This window comes from Carassius auratus, chromosome 21 (assembly GCF_003368295.1).
Source record: "Carassius auratus strain Wakin chromosome 21, ASM336829v1, whole genome shotgun sequence".
Taxonomy (NCBI): Eukaryota; Metazoa; Chordata; class Actinopteri; order Cypriniformes; family Cyprinidae; genus Carassius; species Carassius auratus.
This window is the reverse complement of record NC_039263.1, coordinates 21,834,055-21,860,485: the sequence shown is the minus strand read 5'-3', so window position 1 is coordinate 21,860,485 and position 26,431 is coordinate 21,834,055. Positions and strand designations below refer to the sequence as shown.

The 26,431-nt window shown below is 34.7% G+C and overlaps 1 protein-coding gene across 1 annotated transcript in view; it reads right to left on the bottom strand.

Moving 5' to 3' along the window:
- Window positions 1-1,646: 1,646 nt before the first annotated feature.
- Window positions 1,647-26,431, bottom strand: part of LOC113038897 (neurogenic locus notch homolog protein 1-like) — a 35,029-nt gene continuing 10,244 nt past the window's right edge. Inside the window, exons 5-33 of the mRNA XM_026196687.1 lie at window positions 25,195-25,317; window positions 24,867-25,100; window positions 23,625-23,780; window positions 23,361-23,546; window positions 23,171-23,284; window positions 22,962-23,075; window positions 21,960-22,193; window positions 21,767-21,877; window positions 18,729-19,067; window positions 17,514-17,627; window positions 16,274-16,393; window positions 16,042-16,194; window positions 13,449-13,677; window positions 13,167-13,368; window positions 12,928-13,081; window positions 11,785-11,969; window positions 11,462-11,594; window positions 11,109-11,366; window positions 10,014-10,126; window positions 9,332-9,900; window positions 8,082-8,483; window positions 7,833-7,981; window positions 6,638-6,848; window positions 6,019-6,100; window positions 5,774-5,936; window positions 5,395-5,693; window positions 4,872-5,019; window positions 4,691-4,788; window positions 1,647-3,915 (exon numbers count right to left, since the gene is read on the bottom strand). Coding sequence (XP_026052472.1) covers window positions 2,704-3,915; window positions 4,691-4,788; window positions 4,872-5,019; window positions 5,395-5,693; window positions 5,774-5,936; window positions 6,019-6,100; window positions 6,638-6,848; window positions 7,833-7,981; window positions 8,082-8,483; window positions 9,332-9,900; window positions 10,014-10,126; window positions 11,109-11,366; window positions 11,462-11,594; window positions 11,785-11,969; window positions 12,928-13,081; window positions 13,167-13,368; window positions 13,449-13,677; window positions 16,042-16,194; window positions 16,274-16,393; window positions 17,514-17,627; window positions 18,729-19,067; window positions 21,767-21,877; window positions 21,960-22,193; window positions 22,962-23,075; window positions 23,171-23,284; window positions 23,361-23,546; window positions 23,625-23,780; window positions 24,867-25,100; window positions 25,195-25,317 — 6,605 coding nt within the window. The 3' untranslated portion in view covers window positions 1,647-2,703. The remainder of the gene's footprint in view (window positions 3,916-4,690; window positions 4,789-4,871; window positions 5,020-5,394; window positions 5,694-5,773; window positions 5,937-6,018; window positions 6,101-6,637; window positions 6,849-7,832; window positions 7,982-8,081; window positions 8,484-9,331; window positions 9,901-10,013; window positions 10,127-11,108; window positions 11,367-11,461; window positions 11,595-11,784; window positions 11,970-12,927; window positions 13,082-13,166; window positions 13,369-13,448; window positions 13,678-16,041; window positions 16,195-16,273; window positions 16,394-17,513; window positions 17,628-18,728; window positions 19,068-21,766; window positions 21,878-21,959; window positions 22,194-22,961; window positions 23,076-23,170; window positions 23,285-23,360; window positions 23,547-23,624; window positions 23,781-24,866; window positions 25,101-25,194; window positions 25,318-26,431) is intronic.

Sequence of the window (26,431 nt, the reverse complement as noted above, 5' to 3'; positions counted from 1 at the left end):
AATGTATATTGTGTCTTTGAACTTTTATATTTATCTCCATTCCATATATATGGATTAATATATATATATATATATATATATATATATATATATATATATATATATATATATATATATATATATATATATATTTTTTTTTTTTTTTTTTTTTTTTTTTTTTGACATCTTTGTTTTAATTAAAAATAAACAACTTAAATGATTCTATTGCAGAAGTATTTAAACCCTTCTCTGGGACAGTCGAAATTTAGCTCTGGAGCATTCATGTCGCTTGTAACCTGTGGCAAATTCAGTTGAATGGGTATGTTCTGGAAAGGCACACATGACTTAATACATTTTTTTTTAAAAAGCGGAGGAAGTGCTTTTATGGACTCAAATTTTGGCCAGAAGTGGAGGTTTGAGGTTAAAATAAAGGCCTACAACTTTTGGCTTCACAAGATGTTAACTGATGAACTGGAGTGGTGTGGATTACGCTGTTTTGAATCTCATTCTGACGGCACCCATTCACTGCAGAGCATCCATTGCTGAGCAAGCAATGTATACATTTCTACAAATCTGTTTGGATGAAGAAACAAACTCATTTACTTTTTGGATGGCCGGAGGGTGAGTTCATTTTCAGCAAATTTTCATTTTTTTCTTTTTGGTGAACTATTCCTTTAATGCATGTCCACAGCTTGTCACAAACAATCTCTGATGAAATGTCAATTAATCGTGTATAATCGATTAAACAGAGTCACTGTCTGTCGAGAACAGAACAAACTAAAAGTTGCATGAGTAGATGCACGAGTAGCCTGGAAAACCAAAGACACATGAAGCTGTTATTATTTCATAGTTTTATGTTGTATAGATGTATATTATTGTATGTATATTATGTTCAGTCTTTAAAAACGGAGTTGAAGCAGTGAAAAATTCAGTTCATGTCACGGCCTCCTCTTTTACACTTTTACATTTACACTTCAAATGCCTTATTTAAAAATATCCACATAAAATGCAACTTGTAAGAAGTTGGCTATTTAAAATATTAATACTATATTTACTTAAAAATGCTTTATCTTTATTACATGCATTTTTCCATTTTTCATAAGATGAGGAATATTGTCTTGTACTGAGTGATTTTTTTTTTTACTAAATAATACAAAAAATAAAATAAAAAAATAATTCCTAACTGTATTGGAAATTAGAAGTGGTGCTTATATTTTCTTATCTTTTAAGTAATAATGTTTGCCTAATGCCTAAATGTCTATTAATTTATATAATGACTATTGATTTAATCTATATATTTATATTAGTATTTACTTTTCAGGTTTTTTGAGCAGCAAATCAGTATATCAGAATGATTTCCGAAGATCATGTGACACTGGAGACTGGAGGAATGATGCTGAAAATACAGCTGCGCATCACAGGAATAAATTACATTTTAATATATATCACAATAGAAAACTGTAATGATTAAATTGCTATATTTCACAATATTGTCGTTTTTACTCTGTTTTTGATAAAATAAATACAGCCTTGATTGGCATAAATATACTTCTTTTAAAAACATTTTAAAATCTTTCAAACAATAGTTTAAGAAATAATAATAGTGATGCTTTTTTTCCCTATTCACATGAATATATTGAAGGTAAATCAAGTTTGACAACACAGCGTAAAAGTAATGTCACCAAATGGTGTACTTTATTGGGTTAAGAAAAGTTACTTTACAACAATGAACAAAATACTTTTTTTCCCCTCAACAATCTACAAGTCAGTTTTTTCCATGTCACCATTAAAAGATTTGATCTGCATTTATAAAACAACAATCACACCTCATCTGCACCGATGATGTCATCTTACTGCGATAAATACCTGTCTCCTCTCTCTCACACACACACACTCTCTCATCTATATGTCATAATATATCCTACATGTCTACAGCAGGCAATAAATAACAGTGACGGCTACACTACATACGAAAAGCTCCCAAAAACACCTAAAGCAAGGTACCATGGGAAAAAGATTTGGAAACAGTGTCTACAGACGATACACAGTAACATAGCATAAATCAGCCATAAACAACTCTCTTTTGTGTTAAAACAGAAACAAACGTGTGCAGAGGCATGTGTGTTATACATTAAATTCACAATATTAAAGGTGCAATAGGTGATTGTCTTCAGAAACATTTTTTGTTTTGCTGGTTGAAAGTCTCTTTACATCCCGATAGCAATCATTAAGTTAAGTGGTCTAAATGTATTTATATATTCTGCGGAAGGCCTAGGACCAAGAGATGTTTGTCCAATCAAAACGCTTGGTTTGGATGAGACGTTCACTTTCAATGCTATCAGGCTAAAGTCAGAATTTTCCAAGATCTCCTACTGCACCTTTAAGACATTTTTGTACATTTTTGTTTACAGAAACATTTTTTTATATATATAAAAAGGATCATATAAAATCTAATACTGAAATTTTAGTTAAAAAAAACAACAACAACAAAATTTCTGGCAGCGTCATATTGTTCACAATTATTTTCAGAACAGTTTAAGGTCAAAATAAAAATAAAATACAGTATAAATTACAAAAAAAAAAAAATCTTATATGTAGTACAAAACACATAAATAAATACAAAAATTAAGAAAAATGGTTATTAGAATACAAAAATCATAAAGAGTTTTTATAATTAATATAAAATTGTCTATTGAGTTCAGCTTCTAGATGCCAAAGCCCCGCCTACTTGAAGGCCTCTGGGATATGGTTCATCTGCATACTGGTGGGTGGGCTCGAGATGCCCTCTGACCAATCAGACAAGTTGGAATGTGGAGACGAGCTTGACCATTGGTCGGGAGATCCAGGGGAGGGTGTGAGGAACGGGTGGTCGGGAACCTGCAGCTGGTTACTGGGAGTGTTGTCCATAGGGTTGGAATAGCTATGTTGAGAAGGCGGAGTCAGAAACTGTGTGCTAGAAATGGGCGGAGCCATGCGCTGACTCTCCTGCGGTAGGATGGTCTGGATGGGGGCGTGTCCTGAGCCGGACTGAAGATCCAGCCCACTTAAGTCACCTAGGAAGTGATGAGAAAGGGCGTGGCCAGAGGCAGCGCTGTTTTGGTGCTGCATTGGCGCCATATTCTGATGGGCGTGGTTGGGAATCATGTGCGACTGCATGCCGAGGTGGCTGCTTTGCAATGTGGGATAACCCATGACCTGCGGCATATTCGTGGCAGAAAGCATTGTGGGCATCAGGGTTGGGAAGCCGTGCTGTTGCTGTTGCTGCTGCTGCTGCTGCACCCTTTGCAGCCAATCGCATGCCGCCGTTTGAGCTCCACCTCCATTGTTAGCCACTGGCAGATGCGATAAGCGAGGAGGAGGGGCGGAGTCAAACGGCTTCCCTAAGCTCTGAAGAGCTCCGCCCATGTGGTTGTCGGCCAATCCTTGGAGATGATTCAAAGTGATGGGCGGGGACTGCTGAAATGGTGATGTCATCGTAGGCGGGGACGAGACATCCGACAGGTAACCGTGGGGCGACTCCAGCGAATCGACAGGCGAGAGGACGCCCCCTTCCATAATGCCTCCATTTTTGCCCTCTCCAGGCTTTTTCTTTTTCATTCTCATGTCTTTTCCGCCGTCCTTCCCTCCTACGCCTTTACTGCTTGGTTTCCGCGCTTTCTTGGCTGTGTTGTTGTTGTTGGCACCACCCGGGCTGGGTTTGATGCCCAGGTAGGTGTTGGGCGAGCAGAGAGGGGGCGATAGAGGCAGCGCGGCACTCTGGACCAGGTTGTATTCCTCTAACAGACGTACGATGTCGTGGTGCATGCGCTCCTGCGCGATGTCGCGTGGATGCTGATCTAGGTGATCTGTGATCTCACGGTTGGCCAGGTGATCAAGCAGGACTTTAGCGGTTTCGTAACTTCCCTCGCGAGCAGCCAAGAAAAGTGGCGTCTCCTCCTGCAAACCAAAAGTATTATCGTTAATATTTTTGTTACTTGAAAGCTGAAATAAAATAAATATAGATGAAAGTACTAAAAGTACTAACTGGAAATAAATAAAATAAAATATTAAATTAAGATAAAACTAATTAATCCTAAATATTATTACATTTGATTACTATTAAATTATATTATTCTTATTAATACTACTACTATGATAAAAATAACTAAAAATTGAAAAAAAAGTTCAAAAGAAAATGTAAACATAAAAGCCAATTCAAAATACTAATAAAAAATATTTAGAAGCAAATAAATAGTGCTAAAATAACACTGCTACAAAACGCACAAGTTGCAATTATTTTATGTGCACTGATGAATCATGCTTAATAGAGTTTTAATGCTTTAATATTTAATTTGATAAATAAGATGAAAACGGAGAATTTTACCTTGGCAACTAAATGAAATAAGGTTAAAAATGAAAACCAAATAAATAAATACATTTTAATAAAATAAAAAAATGTTGAAGCACTAAAATTACTAACTAGCAAAAAGGAAAAAAAACAAGCTAAAAAAAAAAAAAGTAAACAAATATTAATACAAAAATGGGGGAAAACTGACACAAAAGACAACAACAAAAAAAAAGCTCAAATGAAAACTAAAATTTAGAAATAAAAGCAAATTGAAAATAATAACAATAATGAAAACTAATGAGTACATAAATAATACTAAAATAACATGTTTTTCATTTGGAATAATCAAAAATAACAGTAAGACAGTCTGATGCACAAACCCACCTTGTTATTCTGTAGGTCTTTATTGGCTCCATTCTTCAGAAGAACGACAGCAGCGTCCACGTTATTAACTGCAGCCGCCCAGTGAAGAGCAGATTTACCTACAGAAACATAAAAACAGAGTCAGTTAATGAGGACGGCCATGAGATTTGGTTCAGCATATATCGTTTGTTTGTGTTCATACCGGAATCATCAATAGCGTTGGGATCTGCATGGCAGTTAATGAGCTCTTCCACCATTCCCTCGACAGCCAATCGGGTGGCCAGGATCAGCGGAGTCGTTCCATCATGCATACGGGCGTCCAGATCCGTCGCTCGGTTCCGAATAAGAATCTGTGGCCAAACACAAGGCAATGTTTTAAGAATATTCAGCAACTAAAGATCATTAAATTACATGCAAGAAATACAAAACGTGCACAAAACAAATAATCCATCAAATACTATACATTATTATATTATAAATACATTTTATATATTAAATATACATTAAGGGTTAATACTGAATACAATTAAAATAAACCAAAGCATGTTTTTAAAAGTATTATTATTTTTTATTATTATTTACACACTGCTACTACTACTATTATTAATAATACTATTAATAACATCTTTTATAATGGAGCTGTTGATGCTTCCACACAAATTAAACTAGTTTAGACCATCCTGAATCATGAAAAGCTGGATTTAACCAGTATTTTTCTCACTGACCTGGAAGACTCCCTGAGCGTCAGCTGCAACAGCGGCGTGGAGAGGCGTGCGGCCCATGTTGTCCTGAACATTAGCGTCCGCGCACGACTCCAGCAGACGTTTGGCGGCGTCCGAGCGTGCGTAGCGGGCGGCCAGGTGCAGCGCGGTCTCGCCCGTCCGGTCCGTCTGATTGTGCAGGTTGGCGCCGTGGTAGATGAAGTCAGTGATGACTTCAGCAGAGGGATCGTCTTCTCCCTCGCCGTTTTCGTTCTCCAGACCTCCGCCGCTGCACGACGCGATCATCAGCGGAGTGAAACCGTCTACGAGAGAAACCAGGCACAGTTTATAGAGCACCCCCGAGCTGTGATCAGTAAGTGATGGTAAGGGTGCGAGCGCTCACCAGGCCCGCGGACGTTGACGTCCATGCAGTCGTTCTCGATCTCGCCCTGTGGTGGAGTCGGAGCCATAGAGTTCAGCCGCAGGTCAGCCGCGTCCAGGTGCTGCTGCGTCCACTGTCGGTGATCCAGCTGACCGCTCATGTCCAGAATAGACCGCTCCTCATACTGCACATGAATACACACCATTACACATCCATCCGGAGTTATGGAGCAGCTCTAACAGACAGCAGACTGTTTCATCACTCACCCGAAACCGTTTGGCCGTGTCGTCTTCTGCCCATTCACTCAGTTGTTCGTCCATCAGAGAGCTGTCCGAGTTTTTCAGAGGCCTGATGGGACGGGAAGTGAAATGTTATCATTAATGTGAGTGATAGAAGTGGGAAAAAGTCTGTTTTTGTGAACTCTAGGATAACAAATGCTTTTTTATGATAATAAATGGAATTATAAATGTCAGTTAGACTAATATAAAAAAAGAAGAGTCAAAATAATACAAAAATAACAATGCACATAAGTTTAGGTGCAACATATACAATTCTACTAAATTATCATTTGGTCCCTTTAATTGTTTTATATTCTTATACATTTTATATATTACTAAATTGCTTTTTAAAAGTCACACTTCGGTGAATGACATTCATTAGCAAACAGATCTATTATTCTATATTATATCAACTTTTTATTATATAACTTTTTGTGCTTCTTAATTTTTTTTTTTTGTATATTTTCATTTAGCTTTGACTTGATGTTATTATAATTTTAGTACTTCAACTTATTTATTTTAGTGGCCAAGGCAACCTTTTATCATTTCAATACAATTTAGTATCTGATATTTATATAAAGCACTGTCTTTTTAACCACACACTCACTTGAGTCCAACAGAATCCTCTCCAACCGGTTCCCTTCGTTTCTTTTTGGGTTCTGAGACTTTAAATCCGTCGGGGAACCAAAGCTGCCCGTGTTCCCTCTTCCTCTTCCTGGAGACCACGACGCCCACAGCCACCAGCGCCAGAACCGCCAGAAACAGCAGCACCAGGAACACAGGGTACATCTCCCCTGGCTTTGTGGGGGGGTCCTCACCTGCGCACAGATATAGTTATTAATGCAGAAGTGTGTAGAGTATCATTCAGTGTTAGAGTTAACTCAAATTAAAATTGTTAAATCATTTTCGTTAGTTAAAATAAAGCAGAAATACAACACAATATAAATATTATATGAAAAACATTCAAAAATTTTAAATGTTGCTTGGCAAGTAACTGAAATAAAATGAGATTAAGTACTAAAACTGAAATAATTTAAAGCTATAAATAATTAACAAAATATATAATAAAAACAAAAGAACCGTTACAAAAATTAAAATGAAAACTGAAGATTAAAGCTAAAATATGAATATTAGATGAAGAAGAAATTAAAACTAGAAATGTTGCTTGACAACTAAAGGAAATAAAATGAATTTAAAGAACAAAAAGTATAAAATCGAAATAAATGATAGTATATATATATATATATATATATATATATATATATATATATATAAACCTAATATAAAGAACAAATGCACATAACAAAATGACAAGAACTTCAACTAAAATTTTAACGAAAATTAAAGCTAAAATAAAATGAATATTAGATAAGAATAAAAAATGTTGCTGGGCAATTGGAATAAAATTAAATTAAGTCATAAAAACTGAAATAAAAATAAATAGAAAACATTAAAAGAGAAACCAAATTTTAAAATAAAAACCTATTACACTTAACACTGAAAATTTAAGCTGAAATAAAATAAAAACAAATACATATTAAATGAAAAACTTGAACAAAAATTCGCGACATTGAAACTAAAATCCTAAAACTGAAAATCAAAAACAAACTTAAATAAAAATGATTTACTAATAAATAACCACTAATAAAAAAAAAGTGCATAAATATTTTTTTTTATAAGCTAAATCAAAATATAATAATATGTACTTTATAAGTATTACTATAATAGTACATAATAAATAATATAACAGTACATAATAAATACTAAAATAACAGTGATTTTGTCATAAAAGTGGCACTCACTTGTGACGGCCTCGATGATGTAAGGAACATTGAGATTCCCGCTAGAGGCCAGCGCTCCGAGGAACGCCGCCACATCCGTGGCGCTCTGGAAACACTCGTCAGACTGCTGGTAACACTGACGGTTGTCAATCTCTAGATACACGATAGACCTGTAGCACATAAACACGTGAATATCACACATATAAAGCACCGTTATATGATTAATTGCATGTAAATATTCAGATTTAACAGTGTTTTGCTTTCACTCACCCTTTGATCTCCATCTGATCGAGTTCTCGTCGTAGGCGGGGCTTCGTGAACTCCGTCAGGCTCCTCCTGGCGCGCTTCGGGTCCGTCCAATCAGAGCGCTTGTGCTTGCTCAGCTCGTGCTCGCTGCCGTAGTACGGGAAAATGAGCGGCTCTCCGTTAGCGTCGCGGCGGAAAACCACGTTAGTATGCAGCAGTCCGCTCAGCTCGCGGAGGAAAGACGAGGAGCGGTTGTGAAGCTCGTCTGGTTGGATGTGGACCACTAGAACCAGACTTCCCACGGCCAGTTTCTGAGGAACGTCATCAGCGCAGTCCAGACCGTCCCATTCACACTCGGCGTTATTACAGCCCTGATCGCAGTGACCATCTGCATAGTGATCCCTACAGTACTGATCGTACAGCGGACTGAAGATAAAGAGCGAAGGTTAGGGTCGTTCTGCTAAATGACTAAATGTAAAAGTATGGTTAAGGTTAAAAATTTTTTTTAATGAATGGCCAATTTCCCACTGGTTTCTCTAGTTGTAGTATTTACAATTTTATTATATGCAATTATTATTATTATTAATATAATATTATAGGATGCATTTTCTAAAGGTAATAAAAGGCTGCAAAATTGTAATTATAAAGTAATTAGTAAATATATATATATATATATATATATATATATATATATATATATATATATAAATCTAATAAAAACTAAAATTTAAACTAACTTTAAACTGAAATTACAGTGAAAATTGAAAAATACAAAATAAATGACTAAATAATATAGTAGGACATAAATAATGCTAAAATAAAACCTGTGACAGCCTTGATATTGTAAGAAACATTTCATTAGTTATTCATTAATCATTATTCATTAATAATTATTTCATGATTTCCCCACCTGGATTTTTCCATTTCTATTTGACAATTTTTCTATTATTTCCCAAAGGTAATAAAAGATTGTAAAAACTTAATGAAAATTAAAATCCTTAATGAAGAAGTAATTAAAAAAATAATAAATACAATTAAACACACACACATATAAAACAGCAAAAATTTAATAAATAATAAAATTAAATAAATATAAGAATTATATCAAATAAAAAATACTAATAAAAAAATAAGTAAGCCCCTAATGATGAAGCAAAAAAAAAAAGACTATAAATAACACTCAATGTTTAATTATAAATATATTATATGGTAAAACAGTAACACAAATAAAGAATACAAATACATAAAAATATAAAGAAATAGATTCCACTCACTTGCACTGCCCCTCCAGTCTTTGGCAGTCGAATCCATCATAAAGGCACCCAGCGTTGGCGCACTGCTCGTCACATTTGCCGTCGTTGAAGTACCTCCAGCACTGCAGAGCGGTGCTACAGTTCTGCCACGGGTCGTCGAAATTCAGAGAGCAGTCGCCGCCGTCCCATCCGCACTCGTGATTGTTACACTGGGTATCACAGATGGCGTTTCCACCCCTGCCTTCACACTGAGCGATTTCACACCGGATCTCCACCTCCGGCGGGGCGATGTCTCGGCCCTGCCCTCCTTTGAAGGAGTAATCAAGGATGTGGCAGAGGAGTCCGTTGAAGTTGGATGGACAGGAGCAGCGGAAGAACGGGGCGTCGCTGATGGGTTGGCAGGTGCCGCCGTTGTAGCAGGGGTTGTTGAGGCAGGCCGAGTCCATGCGTGTTTGACACTCGTGTCCGCTGAAGCCCGGCAGACAGAGACAGCGAGGACTCAGGTGTCCCGAGACACAGGTAGCACCGTTACGACATCGCAGGGAGCCGCAGGACTGGGCGTCATATTCACAGGAGGAGCCAGAGTAACCCTGAGAGAGAGCCAAAGATTAGAGAGCGCATTCAAAGGGGTTTCTAAACTGATCCATATGTTTATGTGATGTTCAAATCATAGCATTAGCTGTAAATGTGTGTTTTTACTCACCGGCTGACACTTGCAGATGTATCCGTGTTTGGTGTTGCTTGCTACAGCACATGTTCCTCCGTTTTTGCATGGTGTGTCCTTGCAACCATTGAACACCGTTTCACAGCGCTTGCCTATAAATTAAATTACATTTAAAAAAATTACATTTATGCATTTAGCAGACGCTTTTATCCAAAGCGACTTACAGTGCTTTCAGGCTATCAATTTTTACCTATAAATATACATAAAACACACTTAAACTAAATTTCCAAAAAAAAAAAAAACATAATTTCCAATAAATAAACACGTTTAAATAATTAATTACATCTATGCAGTACTTTTCATAGTTTTTGTTGCATTACATTTAATTTATGAGAAAATAAATAATATCTGTGAAGTATAATTAAGTATAATTTGTCAGTTTGTGTTGTACTGTGCTAATAAAATGAATACAATTAAATTGTGCTGTAAATTAAATCTCTGAAGTATAATTCTAAGTACACTGCATCAGTTTTGTAGGATTGAATTTATAAATAAATAAATTAATAAGTAAAATGTACAGTACTAAGCATACTTCATATACTTGCTACTAAATGTATAAATAAATCAAGAAATTAAGTTTGTAATGTTTGAGATTTAAATTATATCTGAAGCCAAAAAATCAGTTTTTGTTCATTTCTGCTAATCATATAAATATATTTAAGTTGAAAATTATATTGTGAGTATACTTAGAAATATTTTTCTCAGATATAATCAAGCAAATAAATAAATGTTTACATTTAAATTACACATGTGAAGTATAATTCTAATTTTCTAAGTTATATAGTGAAAATACAGTTAGAATGTATAATGATAGAGTAAGTATATATATTAGCCAATAAATCAAAATATTTTGTCTGCATTGAAGTAATAAAAATTTGCCAGGAAAATATGCTTGAAAAATGTCTAATTATCCTTAAGAATTTACATTTTGCATGCAAAATATAGCCTTAGCATTTATTTTTTTTGTTTGAAATTCACCAACACTAAATGATCTAGTGCCTACTCCAATCATACTGGTTATATTCATTGATAAACATTTATTATCAATGCAAATGTGATCATTTGTGTTTGTACCGGTGTATCCTGTACGGCACTCGCAGCGGAAGTCGTTGTTGAGCTGTACACAGTTGTAGGATCCGCTGGGGTCACAGGGGTCAGACAGACACTCGTTGACATCGCCCTCACATCGCTCGCCCACAAACCCAGCCGGACACACGCAGCCATAGCCTCCAACACGGTCAACACATCGGCCTCCGTTAAAACAGCGCGGCTCGCCGGTTAGCGGATCCACGGCCGGGGAACAGTCATCGACGTCAATCTCACAGTGAACCCCTGCAAACACGGCCAGAGGAAACAATCAGACAGTTCACCTACTGAAGCGTGAAGAGATGAATCCAGCGGTTGTGAGCGCGTGAATGTGTCCGTACCTTGCGTTCCCCGCGGACAGGAGCATTTGTACGTGTTGATGAGGTCGATGCAGGCTCCTCCGTTCTGACAGGGTTGAGACACACACTCGTTTATCTCCTTACTACAGTTGACTCCGTGATATCCAGGAACGCACTGAAAGAGAGAAACGGACGTTAGACTCGTGGAACTCAAAGTAACTGATTCCATGTTATCAGTTTCCAAAGTTCTAAAAATCTGAAAATAATTCCATTACATTCCCTAAAACATGTGATTTGTGTCATGGACTCAGTAATGGACTCCAGCACTGATGATGTTGCACAGGTGTGTGTGTGTGTGTTTCTACCTCACAGCTGTATCCTCCCAGGTAATCGGTGCAGGTGGCTCCGTTCTGGCAGGGGTTCGGCATGCACTCGTCCACCTGCTCCTGACAGTAGCTGCCCTTGTATCCGGCCTGGCATCTGCACAGGTGTGTGTTCCCCACGTCTACACACTGACCCGCGTTACGGCACAGAACGGCCACAGGCACTCCTGAGAAAACGTGCAAATTAAACCCATCAACTTTTAATGACACTTCATATGGCATTTTAATGTGGCAAACATTGTTTTCAGCTTGCTGTACACAAAAAAAGTGATATACATCTAGCCAAAAGAGTAATAATTTTGATCCAAAAAGTATTTAAAATGTATTAAATCAATGTAGTTATTTATTAAAGTTTATTAAAGTTATTTCATTTTTTTTTTAATTCATTCTCTATTATTAAATATTGCAACAACAACAAAAATATAATTTTATAATTTATTTAAATTTGGTAAGTTAAATGTATTACCTACAAATCTGTTATTGGACATTTAATATATTTTAAAAGTTAAATATAACTACACATTTTTGGTAAGTGGTCACCTGGCATGCAGGTAAACGAATAAAATAACATCTCAACAAACAATAAAAACAAAACATTTCCACCAGTCGTTTTCAGCTTGTTGTACACGGGGAATGTAAATATAGCCAAAAGTGATATATATCTAGCCAAAAGTATAATAATTTTGATCAAAAAATGATTTTAAATGTATTAAATCAATGTACTAATTTATTAAAGTTATTTCATTTATTTTTATTCATTCATTAACTGTTGTCAGAAATGACAAATATTGCAAAAAATATATATATATTTCCCAATTTATTTAAATTGGGTAAGTAAAATGTATTACTTATAAATCAGTTATTGGACATGTAATATATTTTAAAACTATAATATAATAACACATTATTGGTAAGTGGTCACCTGGCATGCAGGTAAACAAATAAAACATTTTTTAGAATTTTACATTTATTTATTAAAATATTTCTGCATGTTGATTGTGGTTATTTTACAGTTATTTAAACATTTTAATTCAAATTCGAATTATTAGTTTTCCATCAAGCTCCTGCTGTTTCTTCATGCATAATATTGTGTTTTGGGTCAGTCTATTTAGTAGTGATGGTTACCTTGCTGCCTGGCAGCGACCTCACAGCTGACACTGGGGACGTCACAGTAGATGCCCGTCCAGCCGCTGGCACACTGGCAGGTGAAAGACGCCCCCTGCTGCCAACATGAGCCTCCGTTCTTACAGGGGGACGAGTCACACCAGCGCACCAGACCCTGAAACAGACATCCGGAAATAAATGACTAAATATGCACCACTTTATACATATAGACTCGTTTGCAGATGTGTGTGTTTGTGTACCTGGCAGTTGAGTCCAGTGTATCCGTGTGGACAGGTGCATTTGTAGGTGCCGTATCCGTCCTGACAGGTGCCTCCGTTTTGACACGGTCGCGAGTCACACTCGTTAACGTCATGCTGGCAGTAATTCCCGGTGAATCCCGGCAAACACACGCATGAGAAAGAGTTTATGCCATCCACACATGTGCCGCCATTAAAACAAGAGCTGGAGAAGAGAAGCAACACCGAGTGAGATTGCAAGAGAGAAGCAATGCGATGCATTTTAATTTTAAGGTGCTGTGTTACCTCTCGGTGCAGTCGGGGGTGTTGATCTCACAGTTGATGCCGCTGAATCCTACAGAGCAGCTGCAGGTGTAGCTGTTGACGCAGTCGGTGCAGTTCCCTCCGTTTCGGCAGGGGGCGCTCACACACTCGTCGATGTCCTCTGAACAGCGCTCTCCACGGAATCCAGCCAAGCACACACACACAAAGCCATTCACACGGTCCTGACACACACCGCCGTTACTGCACGGATCTGAGAAAGACAAGAATGCCATATTCACTGCCATATTCAGTCTTTATTACTAATAACTGTAGTTTGTTGCCACATAATCTTTTCCTCTTTGTTAATTATTTGTGTTACATACTACATTTTATATTATTTTTTTCAATACATTAATTTTTTTAATACATTTTTATTTTGCTTTATTGTACTTTATTACTAGGTTGATTCAGAAATGGCTTTATTTTATTTTATTTCACTTTTTTAAATCTAATTCTTACATTACTTTTATTTTTCCATTTTCACTTGTTATTTTGCTTTTTGTAAATTTTTTATTATTAAAAAAGTGCAGATATAGCACATTAAATATTACAATTTTTTTATAATTTTAAATATTCATTTTATTAATATAAATTATATATAATTTCATTGTATTTTCCTTTATAATAATTTCATTTTGTCATTTGCACTTGTTTTGCTTTATTTGCAAAACATTTATTTATATATATATATATATATATATATATATATATATATATATATATATATATATATATATATATATATATATATATATATATATATATATATTAGTGCTGTCAATCGATTAAAAAAAATTAACTAATTAATCGCACAATTTTTTAAAATTAATCGCGATTAATTGCAATTAAAAGACTGAAACTTTTTGGATATGTAAATGTAAAATGTAAATAATTGATGTAAACTCAAGACAAATAAACTATTTAAATTCAAAATATGATTGTTTATTGGAATTTTTGTTTAACTTGTAACACAGATTTTCTCATGTAAACAACATACCTGCAATAAACCATCAATATCCTCCAAATTAACTGTTGGCTTGAAAGCCATATTTATTACAGAAATAAAAACACAGGCATGTAAGTACCATTTGAATTTCAAAACAATCAATGCCAATAAAAAACAAAAATGATTTCCATGTTGAATTCTAAGTGGACTGCAAAAAAATTCCAAAGTATAGTCATTGCCAGTGCTTTAAGTGGGCCGGTACGCACCTGTACTCAGTACCGCCACTTCCAAATATAGCTCTTGAGCGTACCGCCACCTCTCCGTGCGCCCAGAACGTGCTTGTAGCGTACCGGTACGCTCATTTGGACATCTGTTTTAATAGAGGTTTTAATCTTTTACCTGCACTGCCGATTTTCAGAGCGCCCTTCATAATGCAAGCTTCCTAATTCATCCCACCCAGAGCAGAAACTACATTACCCATTCACCCTTAAGTTACACAAGTGAATAGCGCATGTGTCTCTTTTCCCACTGTTAAGTGTCAACAACTCAACGTGGCCGGAGAAGGTGTGTGAAACTTGTTGTGAGTTATACTAAAGCAAAATCTTGAGTATTTATTGTCTGATAAACATTAAAAACTGTCTGCTGAGGTTGAGTCGTCCTGCAGGCCCCGCTGGCTGTTCATTGGCTGCAGCATCTTTTTTCTAAGTTCTAAAAAAATACCGTAGACGGCAAGGCACAAATTTAGATATTCATTGATCTAATTAATCTATAGCCTATGCACAAAGACAATATGATATTTTTGTCCCCTTTTTGTTTTAAAGCTTGATGAAGAGAGAGAGCGCAAGTTGCTGCAGCTGCGAGGAGGACAGTGATGCACGCGTACAGGAGTGATTGACAGTTCGCGGCACTGTGTACAAAAAATACTCCGCTACACAATTATTTCGTTATTTTTGTTTAAGCTTATTAACGTTATCGTTACAGAAAGGTCTGATTTACGCACTGTTACAGTCATTGTTTTTTTTTTTTTTTTTAAACAATGACATTTGAGTTCATGATTTTAATGTTGCTGTTTCTTGTGGCAGACTGAATGAAGAGTAATGTTTCTTGTGGCAGACTGAAGAGTAATCCGGCAGAGTTTTATACTGAAACTTTCCGTCTAAAAGTCCTTCCTTGGTCTTATCCATATTTCTTTGCACGTTGAACACACAGGCCACAACTGGAAATAAAAAAAACTGCAACCGCGTTAATTGCGTTATTTTTTTTTAACGCGTTAAATATTTCAAATTAATCGAATGCGTTAACGCGCTAATTTTGACAGCACTAATATATATATGTTTTTTTTTTAATAAAGCAACATTTTATTCAGTTTTATTTATTTATTTTTTATTTACCTTCCAGACCTTATTTTACTTTACCACTTGCACTTGTTATTTTGCTTAATTTGTACTTCTTTAGTAATACAAATATACAATAAAGCACATTAAATCAAGAAAAACAAGTGCAATGACAGAAGATTTTTTCTTACATATTTTAAAAGTAAGAAAGCTGCCTACGTAGACAGCATTAAAGAGCACCGTCTGATGTTGACCAGAATGCTGTCTAGATTTGTGCGTGTTCTGCGTGTCTTACTTGGTTCACAGTCGTCGATGTCATTCTGGCACAGATCTCCGCTGAATCCGGGGTTGCAGCGGCACTTATATCCTCCGCGCAGGTTCTCACACACTCCTCCGTTAGTGCAAGGATTCCTCACACACTCGTTAATATCCACCTCACACGTCTGACCTGTAGTGAGACGACAGTGGTTGATGATGATCATGAAATGTGGAGAACGTGAAATGCACATAATCTCGCACACTCTTACCTTGCCATCCAGCAGGACAAGCACAAGAGAAGCTCTGGAAATCCTCAGACTCGCGACACACACCTCCGTTCTTACAATGACGTGGAGCACAGGGAGCCAAAACACTCTCACACACCTCGCCTGTAACACACACAATGAGAAGGTGTCAAAACTGATGCCAAATGTACATATAGGACAGGATTATTATCGTTAACTAAACCCAAATAAATATATTTAAAAAAAAATATTTTTTTATATAAAAAAAATACTTAAAACATTTTTGTAACTTGAAATAAAATAAACATTCAGAAAATAATAAAAAACATATTCCTAAATAATTATTAACTTTATTACTAAAATAATGTTTATTAAAAAAATGACAACACTAGAATATAATTTATATAAGTGTAAAATGAATAAATAAATAAATGAAAAAATATAAAAATAAAAAATAATTCAAATATTCAATATTATGTAATACTAAAATAACAAATAAAAAATGGAAAAACATTACTACACATTTATATATTAAAAATAAATAATTCAAATTATCCTAAATAACTTTTTAAAACAAAACAAAATCTAATTAAAATGACAAACAATACAGAAGTTGTTAAAAAATGAAAAATAAAAAAATAAAATAAAATAAATAATTGAACATATAAAATAATGAAAAACATAAATATAAAAATATAAAAGAAATTCAACAGATGCTGAAATAATTTGTAAAAATAACTTAATAAAAAAAATAGGCCTAGTTGACTACAATAGTATGTGCATGATACTAAAATAACACTGATAGAGGCAGGAAAACACTGCAGAAGCTAATTATACATCCCCTGAATGTTTGGGCTAATTTGAATATGTTTTCTGCTACCAGTTAAAGTATATTAAACAATCCACCCAGAATTCTGCAGTTTTCTCCTCCAAATCAATGCAATGCCCGTCGATTCTTTGTTATTTCAGTTTCGCTCTTCTATTGCCTGATTTTTCCAGCTCAGCTCCTGCAAGCACTTCCTTATCTGTTTCCATAGTGAGCAGCTTAAAAAGGAAGTCCCTTGGTTGTTTCCTTCTATTGTCAATTCTTTGCCTCAACAGGAAACAGGAAGGGGCCAAACAGGAAATTGACCTATTTGAGTAGCCACCCTCGACACAGTGCTGTTAGATGACGTCCCCTGACATTCTTACACACACCTCTACAAAACCTGCCGGTTCAAAACAAGAACCAGCTGTACAATGGCTGTTACGTGTGTGTTTGTACCTGTGTAAGGCAGCATGCAGTTACACTTGAATCCGGCCACGTCATCGATGCAGGAGCCTTGGTTTAGGCAGGGGTTGGACGCACACTCGTTAATATTTGTCTGGCAGTTGGGACCTAAATGAAAGAAAAACACATACCATCAGATCCCACAAAATGCAGAAATAAACAAAAGGGGAAATGCATGCTTTTGGGTGTGTATCAATAAAGCACAACAGCATTGTGACATACTATGTTTACTCTTTTGTGCAATATAATCAGCTTACAATTACTATTACTTTAAGTTTATGTTACATAGTCTTACATTAAGAATTATTTTATTTTAAAAATGCATTCAAATTTAAATTTATTTAAAAAATGCATTTATTTAAAAGAAATTTAGCCATGCATGCAATCTTCAGAATCCACTGAACCAAATGCATATTAACGTTTTTATAAATCAATAATTTTTTATTTTATATTTTATTATTTTTTGTGTGATTCATTAATATTTAGTTTATATATATATGTTGATATTATAATTAATCTTGTGTATTAATAATGCATTTAAAATACATTATCATTTTAATATATATATATATATATATATATTTTTTTTTTTTTCTATAAAAAAGTCTACCTTTTAAAGGCAAGAAAAATTGCATGAATACTTAAAACGTTCACCAGGCAAAACTGTCATACAATTTAAGTCAAATCAATTTATATGCAAAAGTACTTTTTGAAAAATAAAGACTTCTATTTAATTTATTAATAAAATATATAATTTTCTTGTAATTTATTATTTGTATTTATTTTTCACTTTTTGAATATAATTTTATTATATTTTATATTATTATATTATATGTTCATTATTTAATATTTACACTGCAGTAAAATTTAAAAATACTAAATCCATTTAAAAAATCATAAAATTTCACACAGCCTGTCACCGTTTGCATGCAAGCGTTAGAATCTATCTATATTAATCATCTTAAAATTCTTTGCATATCTTTAAGTTAAAAATCAGCTCTTTGAGTTTTAATTCAATGCATTAATGCATTTAATTTATGTCAATTAGAAAAAAAATCTATACAACTTAAAGGGTTGAATGTGAACCGTCACAAACTCCTCCTCTTGTGTACTGCAAACGATTGTGAACCAGAAAGTGTGCATACTACGAAAAGCCATTAGGACTAATCTTCCAGACTATTTAGGAAGTACTGGGATGCAGCATCTTACCGCTGAAGCCGGCTCTGCAGGTGCACATGTAGCCGCTGGTCATGTCCTTACAGGTGCCTCCGTTCACGCACGGGTTGGACAGACACTCGTTGATGTTGATGTCGCAGTTGCGTCCCGTCCAGCCGGCCTCACACATGCATCTGTAGCTGTTGATCTGGTCCAGGCAGCTGCCGTGGATACAGGGGTTACTGGAGCACTCGCTGTGTTTGGAGAGGCAGGTGGCATCACGGAAACCCTCGGGACAGAGGCAGGTGAAGCTGTTGACGCCGTCGATGCAGGTGCCGCCATTGTGACACGGGTTCAACGCGCAGTCGTCAATGTTGATGTTACACATTGAGCCTATGAGAAAAAACAATGTGTGGAAAAATGTGTAGAAAAGACGAGAGAAATGCAACTTATGAAATGCAACAATGTCTGTGTGCAACTGAATAATCAGTGGAGTCTATTATAGGATGACCATGATTTGATTCTAAAAGATGCTTTTAGGTCAATAATGCTCAACAAGGCTGCATTTATTTGATCAAAAATACAGTAAAAACAGTAATATTGTCAAATATTATTAGAATTTAAAACCATTGTTTACTATGTCAATATATTTTAAAATGTAATTTATTTCTGTGATGCACAGCTGTATTTTCAGCATCATTCCTCCAGTCTTCAGTGTCACATGATCTTCAGACATCATAATAATATGCTGATTTGTTAGTCAACAAACATGTATTATCAATGTTGAAAATAGTTGTGCTGCTTATTATTTTTGTGGAAACAGTGATGCATTACATTTAGATTTAGATTTTTTAATGAATAGAAAGTTTGAAAGAATTCCATTTCTTTGAAATAATACAATAATACCATTTGGAATAATAATTTTTTTAAATTAAATCTAATACAATGTAATATATAATCATTTTTAAAGGTTAACATTTTTTCTATTTTAATTACTATAACTGAAACTTAAAGTTTACTCTCTCGCTCTCTCTCACACACACACACACACACACACACACACAGGGAGAAGACGGATAAATGAACTGAGGAAACTTGAACAATGACCAATTCTGACCTATTTAAGACAGTAAAGGAGGTAAAACAACATAAGGGCCATATATTTGATTCACATCACATTCACGTATGTTGAGAAGACTCTCAATCATTTTCCTCACTGCATTTATCACATATGATGCTCTCCAAAGTCTTCCAGTGATCCAACCCAAAGTTTGAAACGTTTAACTATCAATGAGTGAAAATGCACAGTAAAGGAATGTTCCTTGGGACTCTGATGCGTGTTGTCCTCTTGTTCTTCGCCTGCCTTTGTGTGTGTGTGTGTGTGTGTGTGTGTGGGCCCCATCCCAAATCTCCAGCCTGCTCTGAATGCACAAAGGATTTCCTCCACCCTCTTGTGCTCTTTCATTCGTTCTTTCAGACCCGCTCACACACCCCTCACACACTCGCCGAGGGGAGGGCAGGTTCTACAGAGCACTGTTTGCGGATACAAAAGGACAGACCCTATTTCACACACGGCTGAACAACATTTACCCCCTCGACACACACACACCCCTCCTCTGTAGGGTAATGGGTAACTGTTTGATTCTCTAACAATGGGACTTTACTTGCAGTTTCTCTCTCACACACTAAACGGAGTACAATACTCACTACAATACCTATAGTACCACTCCAAAAGTGTTCAGGTCATGCTTTAAAACACAACGACACCTGTTCATTTGAAGCACCCACAGACTGATAACTATTACATACAAAAATTAAATATTCAAAAATAAATTAAAGAAATATATTATTTAAAAACAAACGAAAGGCATTAGAGGCCATGCTAAATAATTTAAATGCAATGAAAAAGAATACTGGAAAACATGCATTCAAAGCTATTTAAATAGGAAAATAAATCAAACTGATGTTTAAAAATTATTTTACTTCTCTTATGTGCACAAAGGATTTTGAGCCATATAAGTTCTTAAAATAAAGTTGACAATTTCTGTACTTAAAGATTCAAGAATGAAAATATTTGCATGCAAGTATTAGTATCTAGTCAATTTAATTAGTTCAAAATTCTTTATTAACTCGTAGGTATATGCATATAAAAAGGCTGTTTCAGCTTTGCATTCAGTGCTATTGTAGTAGAAAAAGTTGCAAAAGTTGATGCTGGAAAAGTAAACTGTCCTCCCCTTCTTACATAGTGCAGAGGCTAATGGGCATTATCAGTCCTTAAAGCTGTACATAGCAAAAGTTACCAATAAGGCATTTAAATGACAAAAATACTGTATATACACAAAAAACATAAAAATAAAATAAACAAATAGTGTTTTATGTTGTGTATGCTTGCTGTCTGCATGCAAGCATTAACTAAATTAGTTTATTTAAATAATATATATATATATATATATTTTTTTTTTTTACTTTCATGCATTTCAACCTGCTGTTTTGGCTTTGCATTCAGTGCATTTTCAGTAGAGAAACTCTTATTTTGAAAACTGTCCTCCACTTATTTTGCACAAAGTATTGCGAGCAATATCATTGCTTAATAAAGTAAAGTTGCAATACTAGGACATACAACAGCCTTAAATGTTTTAGTTTTTTTTTACTTGTGAGTTAAGGCATATAAAAATTTGTGTTTCAGTGTTATTTAAATAGATATTTATGTTGAAAACGAGATGAACTACATAAAATAAAGTTCTGTTTTAAACTGTGTTCTTATGGTTTTAGTATAGGTATAAGAGGCACTTGATTCTGTGCTAAATTGTGAAAATCCTCCTGCTGCTGTCCTATATTCATGGTATAACAGGCCTATTGTACCTTCTCCTTAAATGCAACATACAAAGGGTCAGTCTTGTGATCATTTGGGCCGTAGCATTAATGTAAAGCACACCAGTGTGAGTGTGTGTCCCAGTTGGGAAAGACAGTCTCTGTCCCAAGTCGTATCTGTTATCTGATACACAAGCTCTGCACTTCGCTGGCCACCTGTTCACCTGTTCTCACACACACACACACACACACACACACACACAGATGCTGCTCTGACTCACCTGTGTATCCGGGTTCACACACACACTCGTAGCTGTTGATCTTGTCGATGCACTTTCCGTAGTCGCACGGCTTACTCTTGCAGTCGTCAATGTTTATCTCACAGTTCATCCCTGCGGATGCATTCACGACATGATTAAATAAACTCACTCGTTATATTTTTCACAAGCGTTTTGATGAGCGTGCATGCGTTACCTGTGGTTCCTTTAGGACAGGTGCATGTATAGGCGTTCTCTCTGTCCTGGCAGGTGCCTCCGTTTCGGCAGGGTTGGCTCAAGCACTCGTTAATGTTGGTCTCGCACAGGCGGCCCGTGTATCCGGGGCGACAATCACAGGTGAAAGCGGCCACCCCGTCCCGACACACACCGTAATGACAAGGGCTCGACACACACTCATTGATGTCCAGCTCACAGTGAGCGCCAGCAAATCCTGCAGAAGTACATTTGAAAATACAGATTTAGAATGTTGGAAGTGACACTCATTACTTATGCGAAGAGGTTAGCCAATCATAATACGGGGAATTTACATAGATTTATTTACTAGGTGTGTCTCATTTCTACATAGGTTGCGTATGTCATTGAGGGTGCCTCAATGTTTTTGGTGTGGAAAATGAAATAAAACATAAGATGAAAAATACAAATAAAACAATAAAAAATAAAATACAACAAAACAAGATGGAATAGGTTAAGATTAAAAAGATAAAATAACAGAAAAACATTATAAATAATAAAAATGAATTAAATTAACAAAACAAAAAATATCATTTAAAATAAAATAACAAACCCAAACTGAAAATTTAAAAAAAAATTAATTGAAATTTTTTACCTTGTCAACTAAGTGAAATAAGTTGTATTTACATTACTATAAAATAAATTATTCTTAAATAAAAAAATAAAATTGTTGATAAAAATACATTTAATAATAATAATAAAATACTTAAAACAAAAACTAATGATGACAAAAACAAACTTAAATTAAAATGAAAACCAAAAATGCAATGCTAAATATTATTGAATATAAAATACAAATAATTCTAAAATGACATATAGAATTCCTAAAATAAAAATTCCAAATTCTAAAGGTTCAGTAAGGTGGAATATTTGAACCAAAATAATTGTGATATGTTTTTGATGCTAGAGATTATCACAACTAATATTATAAATGGGCTGCTAAAGTGCAGATTTTGACTAAAAGTACCTGGAGTGCATTCGCAGGTGTATTTGTTGGGTCCGTCTGTGCATTTAGCGCCATTTTTACACGGTGTGCTGGAGCACTCGTCCACATCCACCTGACACAGATTCCCAGAGAACCCTGCAGGGGGAAATGCATGCCATGTTTATTTTGATTGCTCACCTCATTGCTAGTTTTTATGATCAGATCTCTAAAAACAACAGTGCTGCAGTCACCTTTGGGACATTCGCAGTGGAACGAGTTGATCTTGTCCATGCATTTTCCACTGTTGAGGCAAGGTTGTGATGCACAGTCGTCTGTGTTTATTTGACAAAACACACCCTCGTAACCTACACACCAAAGCAGTCGGTTAGAACAACAGTAATGATGTGCTTTCGCTGCAGGTCAGAGGTTAAAGACTCGTACCTGGCATGCAGATGCAGTGGAATCCACCGATCTGGTCGAGGCAGGTGGCGTCGTTCTGGCAGGGGTTCGACTTGCACTCGTTGACGTCCATTTCACAGCGTGGACCTTCATAACCTTGGAGACACTTGCACTGGAACGAGCCTTTAGTGTTGAGACACCGTCCGCCGTGCTCACATGGGTTCGCACCTGAGATGCAAACAGTATCGTAAAGCAAAACTGTCTTGTGTTAAATGTGCTTTCTAATGGATCATGTGTTATTCTTACCGAGCGAGCACTCATCGATGTCTTGGTTGCAGGCGGATCCCGTGTACCCGGGCGGACAGGTGCAGATGGCTTTTCCACTCACTGGGTTCGTGTCACAGTTTGAGCCTTTCTGACATGGGTTACTGATGCAGGCGTCATCAAGGTGACACAGAAGACCTGTGGGTAACAGTTTTCTTATTGTTAACTAAAATCAAAAACTTAAAAACTGGTATTGGTTCCTGAATTTAAGTAGATATATAAAAGAGATGGTTTTCATAGATGAAAATAAATTAAATAAACTGAACTAAAATAAAATATTAATGTATGCTTAGACAAAAACTATTGTTTTTAGGTAGAATAAAAATAAATCAAATTTAAATATAAACAATGTCTTTAAAATTGAGTAAAATGTACTTAACTAAAACAAAATAAAATAGAAATGCAATAAAATATATAAACAATAAAAGCTTTTGATTGTATAAACATAAATTAAACAACTAAATAAAAACAATGCCTATAAACTAAACTGAAATAAAATAAAATGTAATAAAATATATAAACAATAAAAGCTTGTGATTGTATAAACAAATTAAACAACTAAATAAAAACAATGCCTATAAACTAAACTGAACTGAACTAAAACAAAATAATTAAATAAAATAAAATGTAATAAAATATATAAACAATAAAAGCTCTTGGATGTAAAAAAAGAAATTAAACAACTAAATGAAAATAAAGCCTATAAACGAAACTAAACTGAACTAAAACAAAATAATAAAATAAAATGTAAAAGAAAACTAAAAGCTTTTGCTTGTATAAACTCTAAACAGGAATGAAACAAACTTTACAAAACTTAAAAATTAAATAAAACTAAATAAAATGAAATTAAAAATGGTTTTATAGACAGAAATGCAACACAAATGAAATATAAATAATACTCATAAAATAAAATAAACTGAACTCAAATCAAAAAACTAAAAATTTACTAAAATCAAATAAAAGATCGAATAATTTTTAGATGAAAAACAAACTGTAAATGTAGAAATGGTGCATTGGCAACTAAAATAAAATAAGAACAAGTTGAAATGAAAATGAAATAAAATAAATAAAGCTATGAAAATGACTAAAACTTCAACTTAAATATAAAAACAAAAGACAAAAGCCCATAATAACATAAAAAAAAAGTTGATATAAATAATACTAGAATAAGACTGGTTTATAAACAGTAAGCAACCGAGGTGGAAGCTGCTGAATGAGACGTGCCTGTGCGTCCGTGTGGACACTCGCAGAAGAAGGAGGCAACTCTGTCGTGGCAGGTGGCTCCCGGTGAACACGCAGCGGTGGCGCAGTCATCGATGTTCTCACTGCAGTCGTCTCCCGTCCAGCCGTTCACACACACGCAGTGAAACCCACCGATGGTGTTGTGACACGTTCCTCCGTTCTGACAGGCGTTAGGAGAGAGCTCACACTCGTCCACGTCCTCCGTACAGTACTGACCTGAAGGAGGAAGGGGTCAGAGGTCACATGTGAGGTGCATGCTAAACCGTTATTGCACTGTATAGTTATTATTATTAGTATTATTAAGCAGTACCGGTCCAGTGTTTGTCGCAGTGGCAGTTGTAGGTGTTAACGCCGTCGATACACCTGCCTCCGTTCTCACAGGCGTGCTGGGTGCAGTCGTCAACATTGTGCTCGCACGTCTGACCCGTGAACCCTGCGAGAGACAAATCATTCACATTCAGTGCACATCAAAGAGCCGGAGGTCTGTTTATGTGCTCGAGTGACTAACTGAGACTGAGAAACTAGCTCACTCATTGGGATTAACTATAAACCAAGACAAAAAAAGCATTGCATCCAGACAAACGGTTAATGAATAACTGTGCACATGCAGAGCTATTAACGTATGCAAAGACAAAAACTACTGTTTCTGCAGGAAGGGATGAAATAAAACCAGTTTGAAGTATAAATAATTGGAATAATAAAACAAACTAAACTGAAATGTAAAATAAATGTTAAATTTTTATTGGTTTTAATTTATTTATTAATTCGTTTATTTGTCAAATGTATTCATTTATAAAAAAAATATTAATTCATTTAAAACCAAAATTAATTGTTAAATCCTTCATTTATATTATTGGTTAATTCACAGGTGATTAATTAATTGATAAAGGTTATTCATTCATTCATTCATTCATTAAAATATTTAGTAATTAATTCAGAGCAAATATTGGTTCATTCAAAAAAATATTTGTTCAGTCATTTATATAAAAAGGTATACATTTATTTGTACATTTATATAAACTATTTGTTAATTCATACATTTATCAAAATTATTGTTTATTGTTTATGAAATGTACTATTCATTTCTTTTTTTTAAACAACAACAAACTATTGTTTTTACTATTTTTTAACAACATCAAATGTTGTTGTTGTGTTTATAAAATGTACACATTAATTTATATTTTCACTTAATAAAATTTATTTATTCATTAATGTATTAACAAAAATTTAGATTTTTATTTATAAAAACTAATTCATATTTATTTACACAAATGACCATATATTATATTTTAAGTATTTATAAAAAAAATATTAATTTATAAAAATACTATTATTTGTAAAATTTATTGATTAATTCATAAAACAACTCACTATTTATAAAATGTATTAATTCATTCATTTATAAATACGGTTTAAAATATTTATAAAATACATTAATTTATTAATTTAGGTAATTATTTTTTCATTCATAAAAAACAAATATATTTATCTATAAAACTTCAATTACTTATTAAAGTATTTTTTTCTCCTATTCAATAAAAAAATGT